Here is a 21,772-nt window from a genome sequence, read left to right as displayed (position 1 = left end):
TGGGCATTGCGGTACCGGGCTACGGCTCAGCAGGTGTGTCAGGCAGCTACGTGGTCTAGTCTGCACACTTTCACGAAACACTATCAAGTGAATACCTATGCTTCGGCAGACGCCAGTCTAGGTAGGCGAGTCCTTCAGGCGGCGGTTGCCCACATGTAAGATTGGGCCGTTTCGGCTCTTTTTATTGAGGTATTCTTTTACCCACCCAGGGACTGCTCTTGGACGTCCCAATTGTCTGGGTCTCCCAATGGAGCGACAAAGAAGAAGGGAATTTTGTTTACTTACCGTAAATTCCTTTTCTTCTAGCTCCTATTGGGAGACCCAGCACCCGCCCCTGTTCCCTTCGGGCTGGTTGTTCTTTTATGTACACATGTTGTTCATGTTGAATTGTTCTTTTGGTTCATGGTTTTCAGTTCTCCGAACATCCTTCGGATTGAATTTACCCTAGACCAATTTATAAGTTTTCTCCTTCCTGCTTTTGCACCAAAACTGAGGAGCCCGTGATCCACGGGAGGGTGTATAGGCAGAGGGGAGGGGTTTACACTTTTAAGTGTAATACTTTGTGTGGCCTCCGGAGGCAGAAGCTATACACCCAATTGTCTGGGTCTCCCAATAGGAGCTAGAAGAAAAGGAATTTACGGTAAGTAAACAAAATTCCCTTCTTTCTTGCTCGTCTCTTGTACTCCTGCATCAGATCATCTCTTACAATTGTCCAACAGTAATCTGGAAGCATTAATGGATTCTATTTTCCTTGATATCTTTTCTTTATAGCCGCAATATTCATAGCTATCTGCGCTTGAGTTTCCCCAATTCTTAGTTACCGCTAATGTGAATGCTACCCATGCAACCTTTTTCTTGCCTGCAACAAACGGAGAAACTCCTCATCTTGAAAGAAGTTTACCAATCTGAGGTCCAATAAAGACTTGTTCCTTTGTCTTTGCTTCACTTATCCTTGGAAATATAAAGATACTTGAATGTGTTTTGCATTTTTATCCATTGCCTTTACAAAGTTCTTAAAGTGAACCTGTCACCTAAAATATGCGTTCTGACCTATCAGCAGACGCATGTGTGCCCTAATTACACCTTCCTACCCATCCCTGTGTTATAAAATTGTATAATATGAAAGTAATAAAAAACGTTTTATTACTTTCATATTTCCTATGTAAATAGCAGGGAATATGGTCACAGGGGCGGCGCCTTGCCCTGCATACTTTACGTGGTATCACTGTGGGCGTGATACCATGGAGTCACATGAGCAACGTCACCGTCGCTCATTCTATCCTGCGTGCATTGTGGCAGACTTCGTTTCCGGGTGTTCACGCGCCGGCTTCAGACGCGCACTGCGCGTCTGAAACTGACAAGGAGAACCCGGAAGAGAAGCCTGCCGCAATAGTAAGTGTAAATGTGCGCAGGATAGAATGAGTGACGGTGACGTTGCTCATGTGACTTCATGGTATCACGCCCACAGGGACGTGATACCACGGAAAGTATGCAGGCCAAGGCGCCGCCCCTGTGACCATATTCCTTGCTATTTACATAGGAAATATGAAGGTACTAAGATGTTTTTTATTACTTTCATATTATACAATTTTATAACACATGGATGGGTAAGAAGGTGTAATTATGGCGTCTGCTGATAGGTCAGAACGCATATTTTAGGTGACAGGTTTCCTTTAATTAGGCCCAAGTTGATATGCAATGGTGGTAACAAAATCTTATATGGGCATATAACGAGGCATATCTGAAATAACCATAGAAACATATCAATATGCTAAGAAATCCTAAAACTGTATACGCTACACAGAGAGCATTTACAGAAATAGGTGATTCAACTGTAATTAGGATTATGTCATCGGCGCCGAGTTGGTGTTTTTTGATTGGTCGCCCTAAGATGATAGAATACTGAAGGCTCAATAGACTAAATAGGTGATGTAATAGACTAGTCTATCGTGTTTCCATAGACAAGCCTACTCCAAAGGCCAAAAAACCCTGCTATGGCTTATTTTCAGGGTAGGGCTTACTTTCAGGGAAGCACAGTACTAAAGATGTAATAAAGGTGCCATTTTTCTATAAGCCTGCGTGAAAGATGTCATAAGTAATTACAACCTCTCCTGGTTCTTGAAAATTAGAGCCAATTCGCAAATTTAAGCATCATATTCTTTTCATCACAGCAAAAAAGTGTTTTTGTCTCTGAACCAACTTGGCAGTGTTAGGGCGGCGTTACACGGTACGATATATCGCGTGATATGTCGTCGGGGTCACAGAATTCGTGACGCACATCCGGCATCGTTAGAGATGTCGTACCGTATGACACCTCCGAACGACTGTTAACGAGCAAAAATACTCACCTTATCATTGCTCGTTGACACGTCGTTCATTTCCCTAATGTCGTTCCTCCTTCTGCGCGCCGTTTGTTCGTCGTACCCGTGGCAGCACACATCGCTACGTGTGAATCCCCAGGAACGACGAAAAACAACTGACCTGCATCCCGCCGGCAATGAGGAAGGAAGGAGGTGGGTGGGATGTTATGTCCCGCTCATCTCCGCCCCTCCGCTTCTATTGGGCGGCCGCTGTGTGACGTCGCTGTGACGCCGAACGTCCAACCCCCTTCAGGAAGAGGATGTTCGCCGCCCACAGTGACGTTGTTGGGGAGGTAAGTACGTGTGACGGGGGTTTAACGACTTTGTGCGACATGGGCAATAAATTGCCCGTGCCACACAAACGACGGGGGCGGGTGCGACCGCACGATATATCGTCTCGTGTAACGCCGCCCTTAGGCTATGTGCCCACAGGAGCTCGCACCTGCGGATTTTGCCTCGGAAAACCTGCGGATTATTCTGGATTTTCTAGATAAATCCACAGGTTTTAGCAAGTACAGACACTTCCCATATTATCCTATGGACATGGGGAGTGTCTGTATCAATAGTGTGGTACGGGCGGCTGCGGAATATGCTGCAGATATCCCGCAGCCTCCCATAACTGCATGTCGATTATTCCTGCGGATTTGTCTGCGGAACTCCCGGCCCTCCACTATGGAGATAAAAGCTGGGACTTCCGCAGGTAAGTCGCATGAATGTCCGCAGGTTTTCCACAGATATTTTGCTGGAATCCCGCAGCTATATCATAGTATCATAGTATCATAGTTTTTAAGGTTGAAGGGAGACTCTAAGTCCATCTAGTTCAACCCGTAGCCTAACATGTTGATCCAGAGGAAGGCAAAAAAAACCCAATGTGGCAAACAAGTTCCAATGGGGAAAAAAATTTCCTTCCTTCCTTCCGCAGCTATATATAGCTGCGGATTCCGGGAGCTGCTGTGGGAAACCTGCGGCCGTACCTGCGGATATATCTGCAGGTGCGAGCTCCCGTGGGCACATAGCCTTACAGTCCGACTTCTACTTTGTTTTATTGCACTCCCTGATGCCTCTGATTTCTAATTAGTGCACACTAGGTTTTTTTTTTGTTTTTACATTTGTGCAATTTGTGTATGTCATTTATTTAGTCATTGAAATGCCACACAACGTTTTCCAAAATCTTTCTAATAACTTCAGTCCAGTAGGATTTTAAAGGGAATCTGTCAATAGGTTCAACCCTCCGAAGTCGTCTGCATGGACACGTTAGTCAGAGAAAGTTGAATCAAATGATACTTTAATATCTGCGACCCGATGAATTATTCCCAAGAAATCCACGGTTTCCTTATATACAAATGAGCTGAACAGATATCTGTGACAGATTAATTAGGAGGTGTGAGCCTATTGACATATGCCCTCTAACCTTGGTTTTTTGCTCCAAAAACATAACGAAGTTAAAGGGAATTTGTCAGGTCCTGTATGCACCCAGAACCAAGAGCAGTTCTGGGTGAATATTTCTAATCCCTGCCTAACTGTCCGAGCCTATAGTAACATACAAAAGGATCTTTAAAAAAAGTATTTCTAAAGATCCTTTATGATATGGTAATTAGGCCAGGGACTAGTTGCAAGGGCATTATTTCCCTTAGCATGTGAGCATGTCCCTTTGGGCATGCTAATGAATGCACAGCATCAGAGGAATGGTCGCTCTAACCTCTCTGCTGCCACCGCTGCTGGTTTTCAGCTCATTGCGCACGATCAGAACGTCCCCGGATTTCCGGTCATGCGCACTACACCAGTTTGAAGCTGGGACGTGTACACCCGGCAAGATAGTACGCATGACTGGAAATCCGGGACCTCTGATCATGCGTAATAAGCCGAAATCCAGAGTTTGGCATGGTGGCAGCAGCGAGGTGAGTGCGACTGTGCCTCTGACATTGTGCATTCATTAGCATATTAGCACGCCCACAGGGGCGTGCTTACATGCTAAGGGGGCTGACTAGCCAAGGGAACTAACACCCAGGGGACTAGTCCCTGTGCTCATTAGCATATCATATAGAATCTTTAGAAATACTTTTTTCTAAAGATCTCTTTATCTATGCTATTAGATACAGGGACAGTTAAGGTGGTGTCACACATAGCGACAACGACATCGCTGTTACGTCACCATTTTCTGTGACGTAACAGCGACCTTGTAAGTCGCTGTTATGATCGCTGCTTAGCTGTCAAACACAGCGACGCAGCAGCGATCATAACGTCGCTACATGTGCAGAGAGCAGGGAGCCGCGCACACTGCTTAGCGCTGGCTCCTTGCTCTCCTAGCTACAGTACACATCGGGTTAATTAACCCGATGTGTACTGCAGCTACATGTCACAGTGCAGAGAGCAGGGAGCCGCGCACACTGCTTAGCGCTGGCTCCGTGCTATCCTAGCTACAGTACACATAGGGTTAATTACCCGATGTGTACTGCAGCCACATGTGCACAGAGCAGGAGCCGGCACTGGCAGCGAGAGCACCAGAGGCTGGTAACGAAGGTAAATATCGGGTAACCAGAGAAAGGTCTTCCCTTGGTTACCCGATGTTTACATTGGATACAGCTTTCCGCAGCTGCCAGACGCCGGTTCCTGCTCCCTGCTCGCTTCATTTCGTCGCTCTCTCGCTGTCACACACAGCGATGTGTGCTTCACAGCGGGAGAGCGACAACGAAAAAATGAAACAGGACATTCAGCAACGAGCAACGACCTCACAGCAGGGGCCAGCTCATTGCTGGATGTCACACACAGCGACAGCGACGGGACGTCGCTGCAACGTCACAGAAAATGGTGACGTAGCAGCGACGTCGTCGTCGCTGTGTGTGACACCACCTTTAGGCAGGGATTAGCAATCTACACACAGAACTGGTCATCGTTCTGGGTACATATTGCACCTGACTGGTTCCCTTTTAAAGCAAAAACTATTTATTTTGCTCCTTTTGACTACCTTCTGTCCTTCTTAATAGTAGTTATCTGTTGTTTTTTTTTTGTTTTTTTCTTCTTTACAATTGTCCTAACTTTGTTTAGGCTGCTAAGAACGCTGGGATGCCTGAAGACCTGGCCAAGAAATTACTGTCCACAATCTCCTCACCAGAAGTCAAGAATAAGCTAAAGGAGACGACAGACAAAGTTTTGAAATACGGGGTAGTTATGAGCATTATCATTTTTTTTTCAGCTTTGTATAAAAATGACACAATGTCCAAAAAATGTAATGTTTTTTGTTAATGTTTATGTTCATATCTGTGTTGTTGTTGTGGTTTTTTTTTTGTTTTTTTTTTTCTCTTCTTTTAGCTGTATAAAATATATGGCGAAACAATCAGCCACACATACAGTTCTTTAAACTTGGTACATGTGTTACAGTATGTGTTACAGTATGACTTCTTCATTTTGACAGAAGTGTGATGTGTGACTTTGAAGTCTATAGGGCTGCATTTAAGGCCCCTACTCGGGCCAGTCTGACCGTGGTACTGCTTTCAATTAAAAAAGCTATTCTGTAAACCTTATGTTGGCAGTGTAAATTAATTCTTCTGCGTTGCTGGTTGTGATATACAGTGAGGCCACTCCATGCAGCCACCATACCCAATGACTTGTAGGAAGGTCTCCATGAGGTATCGCTTCACGTCCGCAGCCTTCAGTTTTTCACGTTCTAATCATAGCATTTCTGTATGCAAGGTGTCGATTCGTATTGAATTGATGATGCCCTACAACTTTGTAATTCACTTTTTTTTTCTCTATCTCGTTCCGTTTTCGAGATAAAAAGGCTAACTCCGTTGTTTTCCACCAGGTGGCACTATAGGTGGTTTCATTGTGTAGCGCATGGATACTTTACTATACCTAGACACCACTTCTATTCCTATAGCTGCCGCCGTTCTCGCGTTAATGGCGGTGGACAGGATATGGGTGGAAACAGTGTATATAAAAAGAGTGTCAACTCAGTTCAGTGATTCTGTTTATAGAGGGGGGGGGAATGTAAATATGTATGTGTATATGTATATATGCGCATATGTGTAATGTATAATATATTATATTATATATATATATATATATATATATATATATATATATATATATATATATATATATATATATATATATATATATATATATATATATATATATATATATATATATATATATATATATATATATATATATATATATAATCTCATTGCACTATTTTTTTTTTTTTTTTCTGCTGCATGACTGACAAGGGCCATTTCAAAGTCTATAGGCTGCTTTACACGCTGCAACATCGCTAGCAATTGCTAGCGGTGTCGAGCGCGATAGTACCCCGCCCCCGTCGTTCGTGTGACATCGATAGCACCCGCCCCAGTCGTTCGTGCGACATTTGGTGATCGCTGCCGTAGTGAACGTTATCGCTACGGCAGCGTCACACGCACATACCTTTTCAGCAACGTCGCTGTGACCGCCGAACAATCCCTCCTTCAAGGGGGAGGTGCGTTCGGCATCACAACGGCGTGACTAAGCGGCCGCCCAAAAGCAGAGGAGGGGCGGAGATGATCAGCCGGAACATCTCGCCCACCTCCTTCCTTCCTCATTGCCGGTGGACGAAGGTAAGGAGATGTTCGTCGTTCCTGCGGCGTCGCACATAGCGATGTGTGACGCCTCAGGAACGACGAACAACCAGCAGCATGCACCACCAACGATATTATGAAAAGGAGCGACGTGTCAACGATCAACTATTTTTGACGCTTTTGCGATCGTTGATTGTCGCTCATTGGTGTCACACGGTGCGATGTCGCTAACTGCACCGGATGTGCGCCACTAACGACGTGACCCTGACGATATATCGTTAGCGATGTCACAGAGTGTAAAGCACCCTTAAGGGACTGTGGAAAACATACAGCCCGCAGATGACATCTGTGAGCTGTGTGAGTTTAATACTGAAGGTTATAGTCGAAGCTTTAATTTATTTCTTTAGCCGTTCATGAAAAACACTGATGGTAAAAGTGAACACATGGATGTCACACCATTATTTATTTATTTATTTTATTTTTTTCTTTCATCCACTTCCGTGTGTAAACATGGATGTGTGAGTGAGGCCTTAGGCTCTGTGCGCACTGGGAAGTGGAATTTTCTTGAGAAAATTCCGCATGCCCTCAAAGATTACCGCACCCGCGGTAAAAAACCGCGGGAAACCGCACCCGAAAACCGCATGCGGTTTGCCGCGGTTTGCTGCGGTTTTACCGCGGTATTGCCGCGGTTTTGCCGCGTGCGGGTTGGGATGTGCTTTATTGCATTCAATGCAATAAAGCACATTGAAGAAAAAAAAAAAAAGTCATTTAATTCTGAGAGTAGATAGACAGAAGAATAGATAGAGGGATAGATAGATAGATAGATAGAGGGATAGATAGATAGAGAGATAGATGACAGATCGCTGCATTTCCCACGGTCGGCAGTGAGTTCACATTACCGGCCGTGGGAAATGACCGGTAATTACCTCTGCTGCTTTCATTCAGCCTGTGTCTGTGACAGTCGCGGCTGGATGGAAGCAGCGCTGGACGTCGGACCTGGATTACGCCGGAGTTTTGTTGCGGGAGGGGTTAATAAAATGGTGAACGAGGCTTGTTTGTTTTATTTAAAATAAAGGATTTTTCGGTGTCTGTGTTTTTTTTTTCACTTTACTTACGGGTTGATCATGTCAGCTGTCACATAGACGCTGCCATGATCAAGCCTGGGGTTAATGGCGGTGGTCCCCCATCACCATTAACCCCTTGTATTACCTTGTCACCACTGCTACACGGTGGCAAGAAGAGCCGAGGACACGCCGGTATTGTCGCATATTGCATGCGACAGTGCCGGGGCAGCTGCGGCTGATATTCTCGGCTGCCGGAGGGGGAGTGAGGCGGGGGACATTACCCCTGCCCCTCTCCCTCCCCAGCCTGAGAATACCGGGCCGCCGCTGTGTGCTTACCTCGGCTGGAAGGTAAATATGCAGCGGAGCCCACGTTCTTTTTTTTCTATATTTCCGTTTTCTTTCTATGTGTGTTCTATGTGTCTGTGTCTATGTGTTCTATGTCTGTGATGTGTTCTGTGTCTGATGTGTGTGTGTTTACTCTGCACGACTTCCTGTTCCTGTAATGACATCACTTCCCTGCAAAACCGCAGCAAGTGATGCACATTACCGGAGGTAAACCGCAAAATACCGCAGGGAATAACGCAGGAAAACGCAGTGAACCGCACAGAATTTGCTGCCTGCGTTATTCCCTGCGGGATTTCTTGATTAACATTGAGTCAATGGAGTAAAATCCCGCAGCGCTGTGCGGAAAAGAAGTGACATGCACTTGTTTTTGCTGCGGGATTCCCGCAGCAAAACATGCAGCTGTCAAATTCCGCCCAGTGCGCACAGGATTTTTTTTCTCCATAGGATTTGCTGGTGATTCACTGCAGAGATGTTATGAACATTTCTTTGTCGCTCCATTGGGAGACCCAGACAATTGGGTGTATAGCTACTGCCTCCGGAGGCCACACAAAGTATTACACTCAAAAGTGTAAGGCCCCTCCCCTTCTGGCTATACACCCCCAGTGGGATCACTGGCTCACCAGTTTTGTGCTTTGTGCGAAGGAGGTCAGACATCCACGCATAGCTCCACTGTTTAGTCAGCAGCAGCTGCTGACTATGTCGGATGGAAGAAAAGAGGACCCATACTAGGGCCCCCAGCATGCTCCCTTCTCACCCCACTTTTTGTCGGCGGTGTTTGTAAGGTTGAGGTACCCATTGTGGGTACGGAGGCTGGAGCCCACATGCTGCTTTCCTTCCCCATCCCCTCAGGGCTCTGGGTGAAGTGGGATCATATCGGTCTCCAGGCACTGAGACCGTGCTCCATCCACAGCTCCTGGGAATCTGCTGGACATGGAGCGGAGTATCCTCAGGGACATGGCCCTGCTACGTTGAGGTACTCTGTGTCCCTGTGGGGACCGCGCACGGACACACGGCAGCATTGCTGGGTGTGTTAGTGCGCCAGGGACGGCGGCGCTGCCCGCACTAGTGCCATCGCACACTACAGCTTGCTGGGTGTGTTAGTGTATTAGGGGACTACCGCGCTAACCGCCGTTGCCATTTTTATTTCGGGCGCGGCTGGGACTTGTGGTGCGCCGGGGACTTCCGCGCCGACCAAGGCTTATATGCCGGCCGCGCTTATCACTCGAGCCCCCGGCTTGCGCGGCCTAGTCTCACTTCGTGTCCGCCCACAGACCTGCCAGTCAGGGTAGGGGCGTGACGCTGCACAGCACGGCAGCGCTGAGAGCTGGAGTATGCTTTGCATACTCCACCCCTCTCACTGTGTGCACTGTGAAACCGGCAGCGCTGAGAGCTGGAGTATGCTTTGCATACTCCACCCCTCTCACTGTGTACACTGTGAAGCCGGATTCCCGCATTTTCTCAGGCACGCCCAAAAAAGACAGCCTGAAAAGCCCACGGCTTCCTCCTTTACACAGGACGCCGGCAGCCATTCTTGTCAGTGTTTTCTGTAGCGACAGAAGAGACAAGTTTGGGAATCCCTGGCAGGGATTCGGATAGTCACACAACCGCTGTGACCAGGCGTTAAGCAGCACCTGTGGGGCTGACTCCACTAGTGCCGAAGTGCACATATACATATATGCTTATTCACTATGCATTGCACTGTTTAGCTGCATTTTTGTATATACCCTCCTTGATTGTGCGGAGGACATAACAGCATATTGTCTGTGTAAAACAGAGGTGCAGAAGCACATGTTTTCTATGCAGCCGGTACAGCATGTACGGCTATATGGCCGGCAGTGTACATAGACCCCCATTGTATACTACGGAGTCTCTGCTAATCGTCAGGACATGGGGACGGAGCCTGCAGTATTTACTGACAGATCTTCTGAGACTATGGCTATGATACTAGAAGCCTTGCAGTCCAGACAAGTCTCTCAAATCCATGGCCACTGTTCATTCATTATCCATGGTCCCCCTCAGTGGGAACAGCTTTGAGCTCCGAGGGTGTCATGTGCTTCCCAGAGTGACGGCTCTGACACGGACGACAGTCCCAGACAGCCTGAGAGGCTCACTATGAGCGGCCCCCGACTTCATCACACTAGTCAGGGTCCCAGCAAGCGGACTCTCTGTGTGATGTGGCGGAGGTAGCTGCTCAAGATCTAATCCTGAGACCGATCTCAATCTGGATACACCTGATGGTGACGCCATAGTCAATAATCTCATAGCGTCCATCAATAGAATGTTAGTTATTTCTCCCCCAGCTCCTCCGGTGGAAGAGTCAGCTACATAGCAGGAGAAATTCCATTCACGTATCCCAAGCGTAAATTAAATACTTTCCTTGGCCACCCTGACTTTACACAGGCAGTCCAGGAACACCACGCTTATCCAGTTAAGCGCTTCTCCAAACGGCTGAGGATACACGTTATCCCTACCCCCTGACGTGGGCAATGGCTGGACCCAGTGTCCCAAGGGGCATCCTCCAATCTCCAGCTTGCAGCTAGATCCATAGTTGCAGTGGAAGATGGGGCTGCACTTAAAGATGCCACTGACAGACAGAGGGATCTCTGGTCGAAATCCATCTATGAGGCTATCGGCGCGCTGTTAGCTCCAGCATTCGCAGCCGTATAGGCACTCCAAGCTACTTCAGCTTGTCTTACACAGATGGACACGGTCACACGTACATCTGTTCCGCAAGTGTCATCCTTAACCGCTCAAATGTCTACATTTGCGTCTTATGCGATTAATGCTGTCCTAGACTCTACGACCCGTACGGCAGTGGCGTCCGCTAACTCCGTGGTTTTTACGCAGGGCCTGGGTGTTAACTGAATGGAAGGCAGATTCTGCTTCCAAAAAAGGGCTTAGCCAGTTTGCCTTGTTCTGCTGACCGACTGTTTAGTGTGCGTGAGATGTAATCATTAAACAGTTCAAGAGTAAGGATTCTTCCTTGCCTCAGCCCAGACAAAACAAATCCCAACATACCAAGGGACAGTCGGGGTTTTCGGTCTTTTCAAGGCTCGGGCAGGTCCCATTTCTCCTCGTCCAAAGAGGACTCAAAAGGATCAGAGGAGCTCAGTTTCTTGGCGGGCTCAGTCACGCCCAAAAAAGACAGCCTGAAAACCCGCTTCCAAGAGGCTTCCTCATGACTTGCGGCCTCCTCTCTCCGCATCCTCGGTCGGTAGCAGGCTCTCCCGCCTTGGCGACATTTAGCTGTCACAGGTCAAAGACCGTTGGGTGAGAGACATTCTGTCTCACGGGTACAGGATAGAGTTCAGTTCTCGTCCTCCAACTCAATTCTTCAGAACTTCTCCACCTCCCGACCGAGCCGATGCTCTTCTGCAGGCGGTGGGCACTCTAAAGGCACAACGAGTGGTGACCCCCGTTCCTCTTCAGGAACAAGGTCACGGTTTTTACTCCGAATTATTTGCAGTGCCAAGAAAGGACGAGTATTTTCGTCCCGTTCTGGATCTAACACTGCTCAACCAGCTCGTGAACACCAGGCGGTTCCGGATGTAATCCCCCCGCTCCGTCATCGCCTCAATGTTTCAAGGAAATTTCCTAACATCGATACACGTCAAGGATGCTTATCCCCACGTGCCGATTGATCCAGAGCTCCAGCGTTTCTACGCTTTGTTATAGGACGCGAACACCTTCAGTTCGTAACGCTGCCTTCCGGCTGGCGATAGCCCCACGGGTCTTCGCTAAGGTCATGGCAGCAGTAGTACCAGTCCTGCAATCTCAAGGTCACTCTGTGATCCCGTATTTGGGAGATCTACTTGTCAAGGCACCCTCTTAAGGAACATGCCAACACAGCCGAACGTTGCGCTGGAGACTCTCCAGAGTTCGGGTGGATCATCAACTTTTCAAAGTCAGATCCGACCCTGGGCCAATCACTAACATATCTAGGCATGGAGTTTCATACTCTCTCAGCGATAGTGAAGCTTCCGCTAGACAAACAGCGTTCACTACAGACAAGGCTGCAATCTCTCCTTAGGATCAGTCGCACACATTGAGACGCCGCATGCACTTCTCACGTAAGATGGTAGCAATGGCGGCAGTCCCTTTCGAGCAGTTTCATCTGCGTCCACTACAATGGGACATTCTCCGCCAATGAGACGGGAGGTCGACGCCCATCGACAGAGACGTCTCCTTTTCTCAGGCGGCCAAAGAATCTCTACGGTGGTGGCTTCTTCCCACCTCAGGGTCAGAAAAAAGGTCCTTACTACCCCCATCCTGGGCGGTAGTTACGACAGGCACGAGTCTATCAGAGTGGAGAGCAGTTTTTCTCTACCACCAGGGCTCAAGGTGCGTGGATTCAGCAAGAGTCCACCCTTCAGATCAATGTTCTGGAAATCAGAGCAGTGTATCTTGTCCTACAAGCCTTCCAGCAGTGGCTGAAAAGCAAGCACATCCGAATTCAGTCGGATATCTCCACAGCGGTGGCATACATCAACCACCACGGAAGAACACGCAGCCGGCAAGCCTTCCAGGAAGCCGGCGGATTCTGACGTGGGTGGAAGACACGGCATCCACCATATCCGCAGTTCACATCCCAGGCGTGGTAAACTAGGAAGCAGACTTCCTCAGTCGCCAGGGTATGGACGCAGGGGAATGATTTCTTCACCCGGACGGGTTTCAGGAGATCTGTCGCTGCTGCGGGATGCCGGACGTCGACATAATGGCGTCACGGCACAACAACATTGTCCCGGCTTCATAGCACAGTCTCACGATCATCGAGCTCTGGCGGCGGACGCCTCAGTTCAACATTGGTCGCAGTCCCGGCTACCTTATGTGTCCCACCTCTGGCATTGTTGTCCAGAGTGCTGCGCAAGATCAAATCCGACTGTCGCCGCGCCATCCTCGTCGCTCCAGATTGGCCGAGGAGGTCGGGGTTCCCGGATCTGTGGTACCTCACGGTAGGCCAACCGTGGGCACTACCAGACCGACCAGACTTGCTGTTTCAAGGGCCCTTTTTTCCATCTGAACTCTGCGGCCCTGAACATGACGGTGTAGCCATTGAGTCCTGGATCCTAGCGTCTTCAGGATTATCTCAGGAGTGGTTGTCACCATGACGCAGGCCAAGAAGCCAACGTCCGCCAAGATCTACCACAGCTCGTGGAAGATATTCTTATCTTGGTGCTCTGCTCAAGGAGTTTCTCCCTGGCCATTTGCATCGCCTATTTTTCCTTCCTTCCTACAATCTCGGTTGGAAAATGGTTGGTCGCTCAGCTCCCTTAAAGGACAAGTGTCAGCGCTATCTGTATTTTTTCAGAAACGCCTAGCCGACTTCCGCAGGTACGCACGTTCCTGCAGGGAGTTTGTCTTCTCATCACTCCGTACAAGCGGCCGTTAGAGCTCTGGAGTCTGAACAAGGTTCTAATGACTCTCTTGAAGCCGCCTTTCGAGCCTTTGAAAGTTGTTTCCCTTTTCCGTCTTTCACAGAAAGTGGCTTTTCTAGTAGCGGTCACGTCTCTTCAGAGAGTGTCCGAGCTAGCAGCGCTGTCATGCAAATCTCCATTCCTGGTCTTTACCAGGACAAGGGGGTTCGGTGTCCGATTCCGGACTTTCTCCCTAAGGTGGTATCCCACTTTCATCTCAATCAAGATATCACCTTACCTTCTTTGTGTCCTCATCCAGTCCATCAATTTGAAAAGGATTTGCATCTGTTGGATCTGGTGAGAGCACTCAGGATCTACATTCCCGCACGGCGCTCCTGTGCCGCCCGGATGGACCCTTTGTCCTTGTCGCTGGTCAGCGTAAAGGGTCGCAAGCTTCCAAATCCACCCTGACTCGGTGGATCAAGGAACCAATTCTTGAAACCTACCGTTCTGCTAGGCTCCCGGTTCCCTCAGGGCTGAATGCCCATTCTACCAGAGCCGTGGGTGCGTCCTGGGCATTACGGCACCAGGCTACGGCTCAGCAGGTGTGCCAGGCACCTACCTGGTCGAGTCTGCACACTTTTACCAAGCATTATCAGGTGCATACCTACGCTTCGGCAGACGCCAGCCTAGGTAGACAAGTCCTTCAGGCGGCGGTTGCCCACCTGTACGAAAGGGCTGTTTGACGGCCCTACCACGAGGTATTCTTTTACCCACCCAGGGACTGCTTTTGGACGTCCCAATTGTCTGGGTCTCCCAATGGAGCGACAAAGAAGAAGGGAATTTTGTTACTTACCGTAAATTCCTTTTCTTCTAGCTCCAATTGGGAGACCCAGCACCCGCCCTGTTTTCTTAGGGTTTTTTTCGGTACACATGTTGTTCATGTGAATGGTTGCAGTTCTCCGATGTTTCTTCGGACTGAATTGGTCTTTAAACCAGTTATTGGCTTTCCTCCTTCTTGCTTTTGCACTAAACTGGTGAGCCAGTGATCCCACTGGGGGTGTATAGCCAGAAGGGGAGGGGCCTTACACTTTTGAGTGTAATACTTTGTGTGGCCTCCGGAGGCAGTAGCTATACACCCAATTGTCTGGGTCTCCCAATTGGAGCTAGAAGAAAAGGAATTTACGGTAAGTAACAAAATTCCCTTCTTTCTGCAGCGAAACATGCAGCAAATCCGCGGCAAAATCCGCGAAAAATCCGGTAAGTGCGCACATAGCCTTAGACTTCGTATGATTTCTGGGACAGGCGGCAGTGGTAGTCTGAGCCAGATTTACTTTTATGGGGCTGATTTCTCTAGTTATTACTCACTATCCCATGTTGTCGGTTACCCTTTAACAACTATCTCTTTCCCTCTTAGGTTATATTGCTTCTATGGCACAATATGAAAAGTTGATTTAGAACCAGTATCTGCTGGGACAGCTCAAGCAGAGCCTAATCTTAGTTTATAATTTACAACAGAGATGGCCAAATATTATTTACTTTTTTTGATTTTTTTTTTTTTTTTGTTGTTTGTTTTGTTTACAGCCACACTAGTTCCTATCTGCAATTCAATCAAGCTTAAAGGCTTTGCCAACTTTAAAACCTCAAATGATTGATCACCTCAAAAATAACAAAACTAACATTGATCAGCCACTGCCTCTCCACTGTTGCAATCTGTCTTAATAGACATGACATCAACAGTGACGTCACATCTACAGTATGTAACTGCTGCAGCCGATCATTGATTTCACTAATCTCATGTCATTTACCTCAGTATCCACTAAACCCAGCAATTGGCTGTTACATTATATGCTGTGCTCTTGACGTCATTGCTGTGGCTATGTGTTTAGAGTACCAGAGAGGTATCACCGGCGTGGTGTGTGGTAAAGCCCGCTTTACACGCTGCAATGTATCTTACCATGTGTCGGCGGGGTCATGTCGTAAGTGACGCACATCCGGCATCGTAAGGTACATTGTAGTGTGTAACTGCTACTTGCGATTGAACGGTAAAACATTCATCGCACGCACGTCGTTCATTTCTCATGAATTGAACGTCAGATTGTTCATCGTACCCGGGGTAGCACACATCGCAGTGTGTGACACTCCGGGAACGATGAACAGATTTTACCTGCGGCTCCCGGCTGACAATGTGGAAGGAAGAAGGTGGGCGGGATGTTTACGGCCCGATCAGCTCCGCCCCTCCGCTTCTATTGGCCGGCTGCCGTGTGACGTCACTGTGACCCCGAACGTCCCTCCCACTCCAGGAAGTGGACGTTCGCTGCCCACATCGAGGTCGTATGGATGGGTAAGTACGTGTGACGGGGGGTTACTCGTATGTGCGGCACATTCAACAAATTGAACGTGCTGCACATACGATGGGGGCGGGTACGATCGCATACGATATGGTATGCTGGATCGTAGGGTGTAAAGCAGGCTTAAGTGATTAAGATTATTTTGTAAAAAGTCTAGAAAAAGAAAAAGTCTAAAAGAAAAAGTCTAAAAAGTCAACTCTTGGGCAAATTAAAACTTAAAAGTAGGCTACACCATTAATGAATGAGGGGAACTCTGTGCCCAAATGCCAGGAAATCGGACTATGCTCATTTTCACTCCAATTCAATGAATATGAGCTGAGCCGCCACTGCACAGTATCCGGAGCTGCGCTGTTCCAGCTCAGTGCACTGTTTATCTATCTACTGCCAGATCTGACAACAGCTGATTAATGTGGTGCCAGTGCTTCACCAATATATCAATGACCTATCTATCTACCAAAGAGGGATTGAGGGAATATATATTTTATATCAGATCGGTGAAGGACAGACTTTCCATCAATTGGCTGATATCCGCTCTGGCATTAGATGGGTATAAAAAAGTGCACTGAGCTGGAACAGCACAGCTCCATACACCGTGTAATGGCAGCACAGCTCCTATTCACTAAATTGGAGTAAATATGAATGGAGTCCACTGTTCTTGCATTTGGATTTCCCACCATATCTAGTAAATAAGTGATAACTTATTCATACAAGAATATAATTTTTAAACCTATTTAAAGGGATATCATGCTTTTTAAACTTTAAAACCCCAAGGACTTGACTTTCTTAAATACAATTATCTTATTACTTATCCCACATTTCGCCAGTGATGCATCTCTGGTCACATGGCCACATCAATATATACTGTCAGGCGTACAGTATATATACACCATATTACACATATGACATTTTGCTGTATTTCTTATAGATTCTGTGCCCTCCTTTGCTAGCTGTGACCAGATGTAATGAACAGTGAAATCCTTCCCCCATATGATTGCATTGTGCATATATAATGTGTGTATGTCCTGTCCTGTTAATGTTACATTTATATTTCATCTTCCATCCATTAAAGTGTTTTGTCTTTTCTTTCCTTGCTGTATAGGCTTTTGGAATGCCCTCCATAGTGGCTCATATAAATGAAAAGCCGCAATTGTTTTTTGGATCTGATCGGTATGAAGTTTTGGCTCATCAGCTGGGTCAGTATAATAAGTAAAAACTTATTTTTATTTTTTTTTTTAATGTAGTGAATGTACTGGACATGTATATTTCATTGGCCGATTTGTCACTTGTAAGTCTTAGGCTATGTGCGCACGTAGCGTTCTGCCCTGCAGAAATTTCTGCAGCGATTTGAACAGCACACGTGCGCTTCAAATCACTGCAGAAAGAGTCCGTAATGAAAAAAAAAAGCCGATTTCATGCGCTCTGAGTGCAGCCCCTCCCATAGACAGAGTGGGGGATGCATGCAGAGCGCAGGAAAGAAGTGACATGTCACTTCTTAGAACGCGCGCTTCAGGCAGCAGCCGAAGCACTGCGCTCTAATACGCCACGTGCGCACGTCTCCTGCATAATCTTCATAGATTATGCAGGGAATGCAGGATGCATGCAGTTACGCAGCGGTGCAGATCGCAGCGTAACTACATGCAAATACGCAACGTGCGCACATAGCCTTACTAATCACCCTTGCATAGCAGCTTTTTGTGTCATGTACAATGTGCATATAATACACCTGCATGAAATACTTTTTATAATAATGACCTTTAAAATACTGAGCTTTACATAAAAGATTGCATGTCATGTCCTGGTTCTGAGTTAGTATCAGATCACAGGTGTGTATGTATGTATATATATATATATATATATATATATATATATATATTTAAGCAAGCATTGTTGACCTTAAGGAGATCAACATATCCACTGCGGAGACACCATCACGTGTTTCTCAACGCAGTGATTCTAGAGCAATGCCCCCTGGGAAGTATGCAAATAAGAAAGCCGCGGAGACACCATCACGTGTTTCTCAACGCTGCCAGGAAACTAGCCAGGTCTTTTACCGGGAAACTGGCTAGTTTCCTGGCAGCGTTGAGAAACACGTGATGGTGTCTCCGCGGCTTTCTTATTTGCATACTTCCCAGGGGGCATTGCTCTAGAATCACTGCGTTGAGAAACACGTGATGGTGTCTCCGCAGTGGATATGTTGATCTCCTTAAGGTCAACAATGCTTGCTTAAGTAGTCTTTTACTAGGCATTGCCCCCACTAGCCAGATTCCTACTCCACACTGATGAGGGGCAAATACCCCGAAACGGCTGTCTGTGGATGGATACCATGTTTGGTATAGGTGGTCTCCTTGACTGGAGACTGCCCTTCCCGTGGTTGTTCCTTCCCGGTGAAAGACCTGGCTAGTTTCCTGGCAGCGTTGAGAAACACGTGATGGTGTCTCCGCGGCTTTCTTATATATATGTATGTATGTATGTATATATATGTGTATATATATATATATATATATATATATATATATAATATTACACACACACTAAAAATAAGCCTGATGCTATTGCACCGGGAGTGCGGTGAAATTAACATTGTCTATGCTTAGTGGTGCTGACAGGAGCAGTGGACATGTCACACGGTTTGCGCTTTCCAAAGTTATCTCAACCACACCTCCTTACTGCTCAGTGACATCTCAAATGTGTCATTTAAAACACCAACACCTGAATATACCTGAATGTGGTATGGTATCACAATGTTAGACTGTGAACAGAATTACGCAATTATAGTGGAAAGCGAGAGAGAATATATGTAATATAATATATAGATTGTGATCCTAAAGGCCACGTCTACCTAAGCAACATCGCTAGTGACATCGCTGCTGAGTCACGTTTTTTGTGACGCAACAGCGATCTTGCTAGCGATGTCGCTGTGTGTGACATCCAGCAACGACCTGGCCCCTGCTGTGAGGTCACCGGTTGTTGCTGAATGTCCCGGACCATTTTTTGGTCGTTGCTCTCCCGCTGTGAAGCACACATCGCTGTGTTTGACAGGAAGAGTGCAACGATCTGAATGTGCAGGGAGCCGGCTTCTGCAGACGCTGGTAACCAAGGTACACATCGGGTAACCAAGCAAAGGCTCTGCTTGGTTACCCGATATTAACCTTGGTTACCAGCGTCCGCAGCTTCTAGAAGCCGGCTCCCTGCACACGTAGCCAAGGTACACATCGGGTAACTATAAGCAAAGCGCTTTGCTTAGTATCCCGATGTGTACTATGGTTACCAAGCACAGCGTTGTTACACGGATCGCTGGTGGCTGATCTCTGTGGAGATCTGCTTGATTGATAGCTCACCAGCAACCATGTAGCGACGCTCCAGCGATCCCTGCCAGGTCAGATCGCTGGTGGGATCGCTGGAGCGTCGCGAAGTCTGATGGTACCTTAAGTGGGGACAGTGATGATAATGTGTGTTAAAGCACTGCAGAATATGTTGGTGCTATATAACGCCTCCTTCAAACTTCCATGTGTCCAGTACGTGTGGAATTTGTTTTCTTTTTTCATAGATGCCACATGTACTTATTATAATATATTGCGTTCTTCACATGTCTGTGTTTCTCGCAGCACGGATGACAAGCAAATCAAAAAATCCTTAAGGGGTGTAGGCAAAACCACCAGAAGGAAAATAGTGACAGACAAAATATATAAATAAAGTATCAAATTTTTATTTGAATTTTACATTAAAACCAAATTATGCAAGAAATATAAAATCAAGACAGGGATATTCCCAAATAGCAGCAAAAAAAGTGATTATGCAAGTGAGACCATATATACCACTATGGATGACCAGTATGGCTAAAAATAATGTGCATACCATGATATAATGCAAGGGCTACAGATGATTCGTATATGGAGTGATGATCCATAAATAGTGTGCGAATGCAGAAAAAATCCCCAGAAGACGCAGTACACTGAATTTCAGCATGTGTGAGGTCTGCAGGACGATCCCAGAATAAGCCCAATAATATAATAGCAAATTTATATAAGTAAATACCTTTAGTGGATGGTCACATAATGCTGCATGCCGCTAACCCCGACGTGCATTTCGTCCGCTAGTGACTTCCTCATGGTGCGCTCAGGGCCAATACAAGTCTATGGGTCTGTGAAAAAATGCTTGGCATCTGTCTTTACATGTTTAATAATGAAAAGTATAGGAGACGCTTTGTAATCTAGTCATTGATCCATGTGTGAAAAACAGACGACACACGGATGTCATACTGATCCAACACATTGATATCGGGACCATTATTTTTGGGTATGTGTTTAAAAACGGTGTGTGAATGAGGCCTTGATAAGCATGAAAAATCATAAAGATGTTATATTGCCACCTACTGGCAGCAAGGAAAATTACACAACAGTTCACATTCTGTCATGGCTTTTGAAGAGCAGATTTATCACGGCAGGGAGAAATCCATGGTGCGTCCGCAGCGTGTGATGCCAGGGGATTTTAGCTGTAAATTTGTGGTAAAGTCTGCATGTGTGAGCTTGTTTTAACACTGGAAAGCACTACTCATAACTTTTTTTTTTTTGCAGGTGAAAAATGGCTGGGACCTGTACCAGAAAAATCCCGGCTGTGATAACCTCATCAGAACAGAAGTATTATAGGCGGAGCTACCAACGTTATGTTACTGGTTTCAACACAACTTCAATTACCTCCTTTATAATAGTTTGATACTGTAGGAAATTTATAATCTGTCTCTACACAGGTTGTAGTCATCACCAAAGCTGGATAGTATTATAGAGATGGACTATAATGGGTTAAAGACATACCACTACCACCAATTCTGCCTTAATTAATAAAGTCATTCTATATATTTGCAGTGTAATGGCTTCTTTATGCATAAAGCTACAAGGTCACATTTGCATTGTGTTTCCTGAAGAATAATCTGTCAGTGCAGTTGATGGGGTGTCAGCACAAGTGCATTTCCACAAAAGATAGTTGTGATCCCGCATGTAATAAGCTGTGTGTGTATATATATATATATAATATAATGTATAGAGATTACACATATATACACATACATATATATACACGCACATATACATTACATATATACACATACATATATATATATATGTGTACATGTATGTGTATATATATATATATATATATATATATATATAATATATATATATATATAATGTGTGTGTGTGTGTATGTGTATGTGTATATATATATATATATATATATATATATATATATATATATATATATATATATATATATATATATATATATATATATATATATATTAGAAGGTGGCCCGATTCTAAAGCATCGGGTATTCTAGAATTTATTGTGTAGTTAATGTATAATTTTTGTTATATATATTAGATGTTGTTGTGTGTAGTTGCCAAGTGTTTGTGTAGGGGCTGTACATGTTCTGTGTGTTGTCTGGGTGTGGCGGGAGGTGAGAGCGGTGTTGTATGTGTGTTGCGTTGTTTGTGGAGCGTTGTGTGTGTGTTGCGCGGTTTGTGTGTGGTGTGTTTTGGGGGGAGGTATGTTTTGTGCAATGTGTGTGTTGCGCGGTATGCGTATATTTATGTATGCCGCGGTGTTTGTGTGTGTGCGGCGTTGTCTGTGTGTGGGTGTCTGTGTAGGGCGGTGTTTGTGGTTCCCAGTGTGTGTGCTGTGTTGTGCAGTGCGCGTGTGTGTGTGTGTGTGTGTGTGTGTTGGGGGGAGGTGTGCACCTCCCATCGTGCT

At 46.2% G+C, this 21,772-nt stretch overlaps 1 protein-coding gene across 1 annotated transcript in view; it reads left to right on the top strand.

The window, feature by feature from the left end:
• The window catches only part of LOC142313334 (glutathione S-transferase kappa 1-like), a 48,979-nt gene extending 28,097 nt beyond the window's left edge, over nucleotides 1–20,882 (top strand). The window contains exons 6-8 of the mRNA XM_075352334.1: nucleotides 5,406–5,522; nucleotides 17,127–17,220; nucleotides 20,602–20,882. Of these exons, the coding sequence (XP_075208449.1) occupies nucleotides 5,406–5,522; nucleotides 17,127–17,220; nucleotides 20,602–20,645 (255 nt within the window). The 3' untranslated portion in view covers nucleotides 20,646–20,882. The remainder of the gene's footprint in view (nucleotides 1–5,405; nucleotides 5,523–17,126; nucleotides 17,221–20,601) is intronic.
• The last annotated feature ends 890 nt before the right edge of the window (nucleotides 20,883–21,772 follow it).

The sequence above is a fragment of the Anomaloglossus baeobatrachus genome, chromosome 5 (genome assembly GCF_048569485.1).
Source record: "Anomaloglossus baeobatrachus isolate aAnoBae1 chromosome 5, aAnoBae1.hap1, whole genome shotgun sequence".
Classification (NCBI taxonomy): domain Eukaryota; kingdom Metazoa; phylum Chordata; class Amphibia; order Anura; family Aromobatidae; genus Anomaloglossus; species Anomaloglossus baeobatrachus.
The sequence above is the reverse complement of the archived record's forward strand: the minus strand, read 5'-3'. Positions and strand labels throughout refer to the sequence as shown.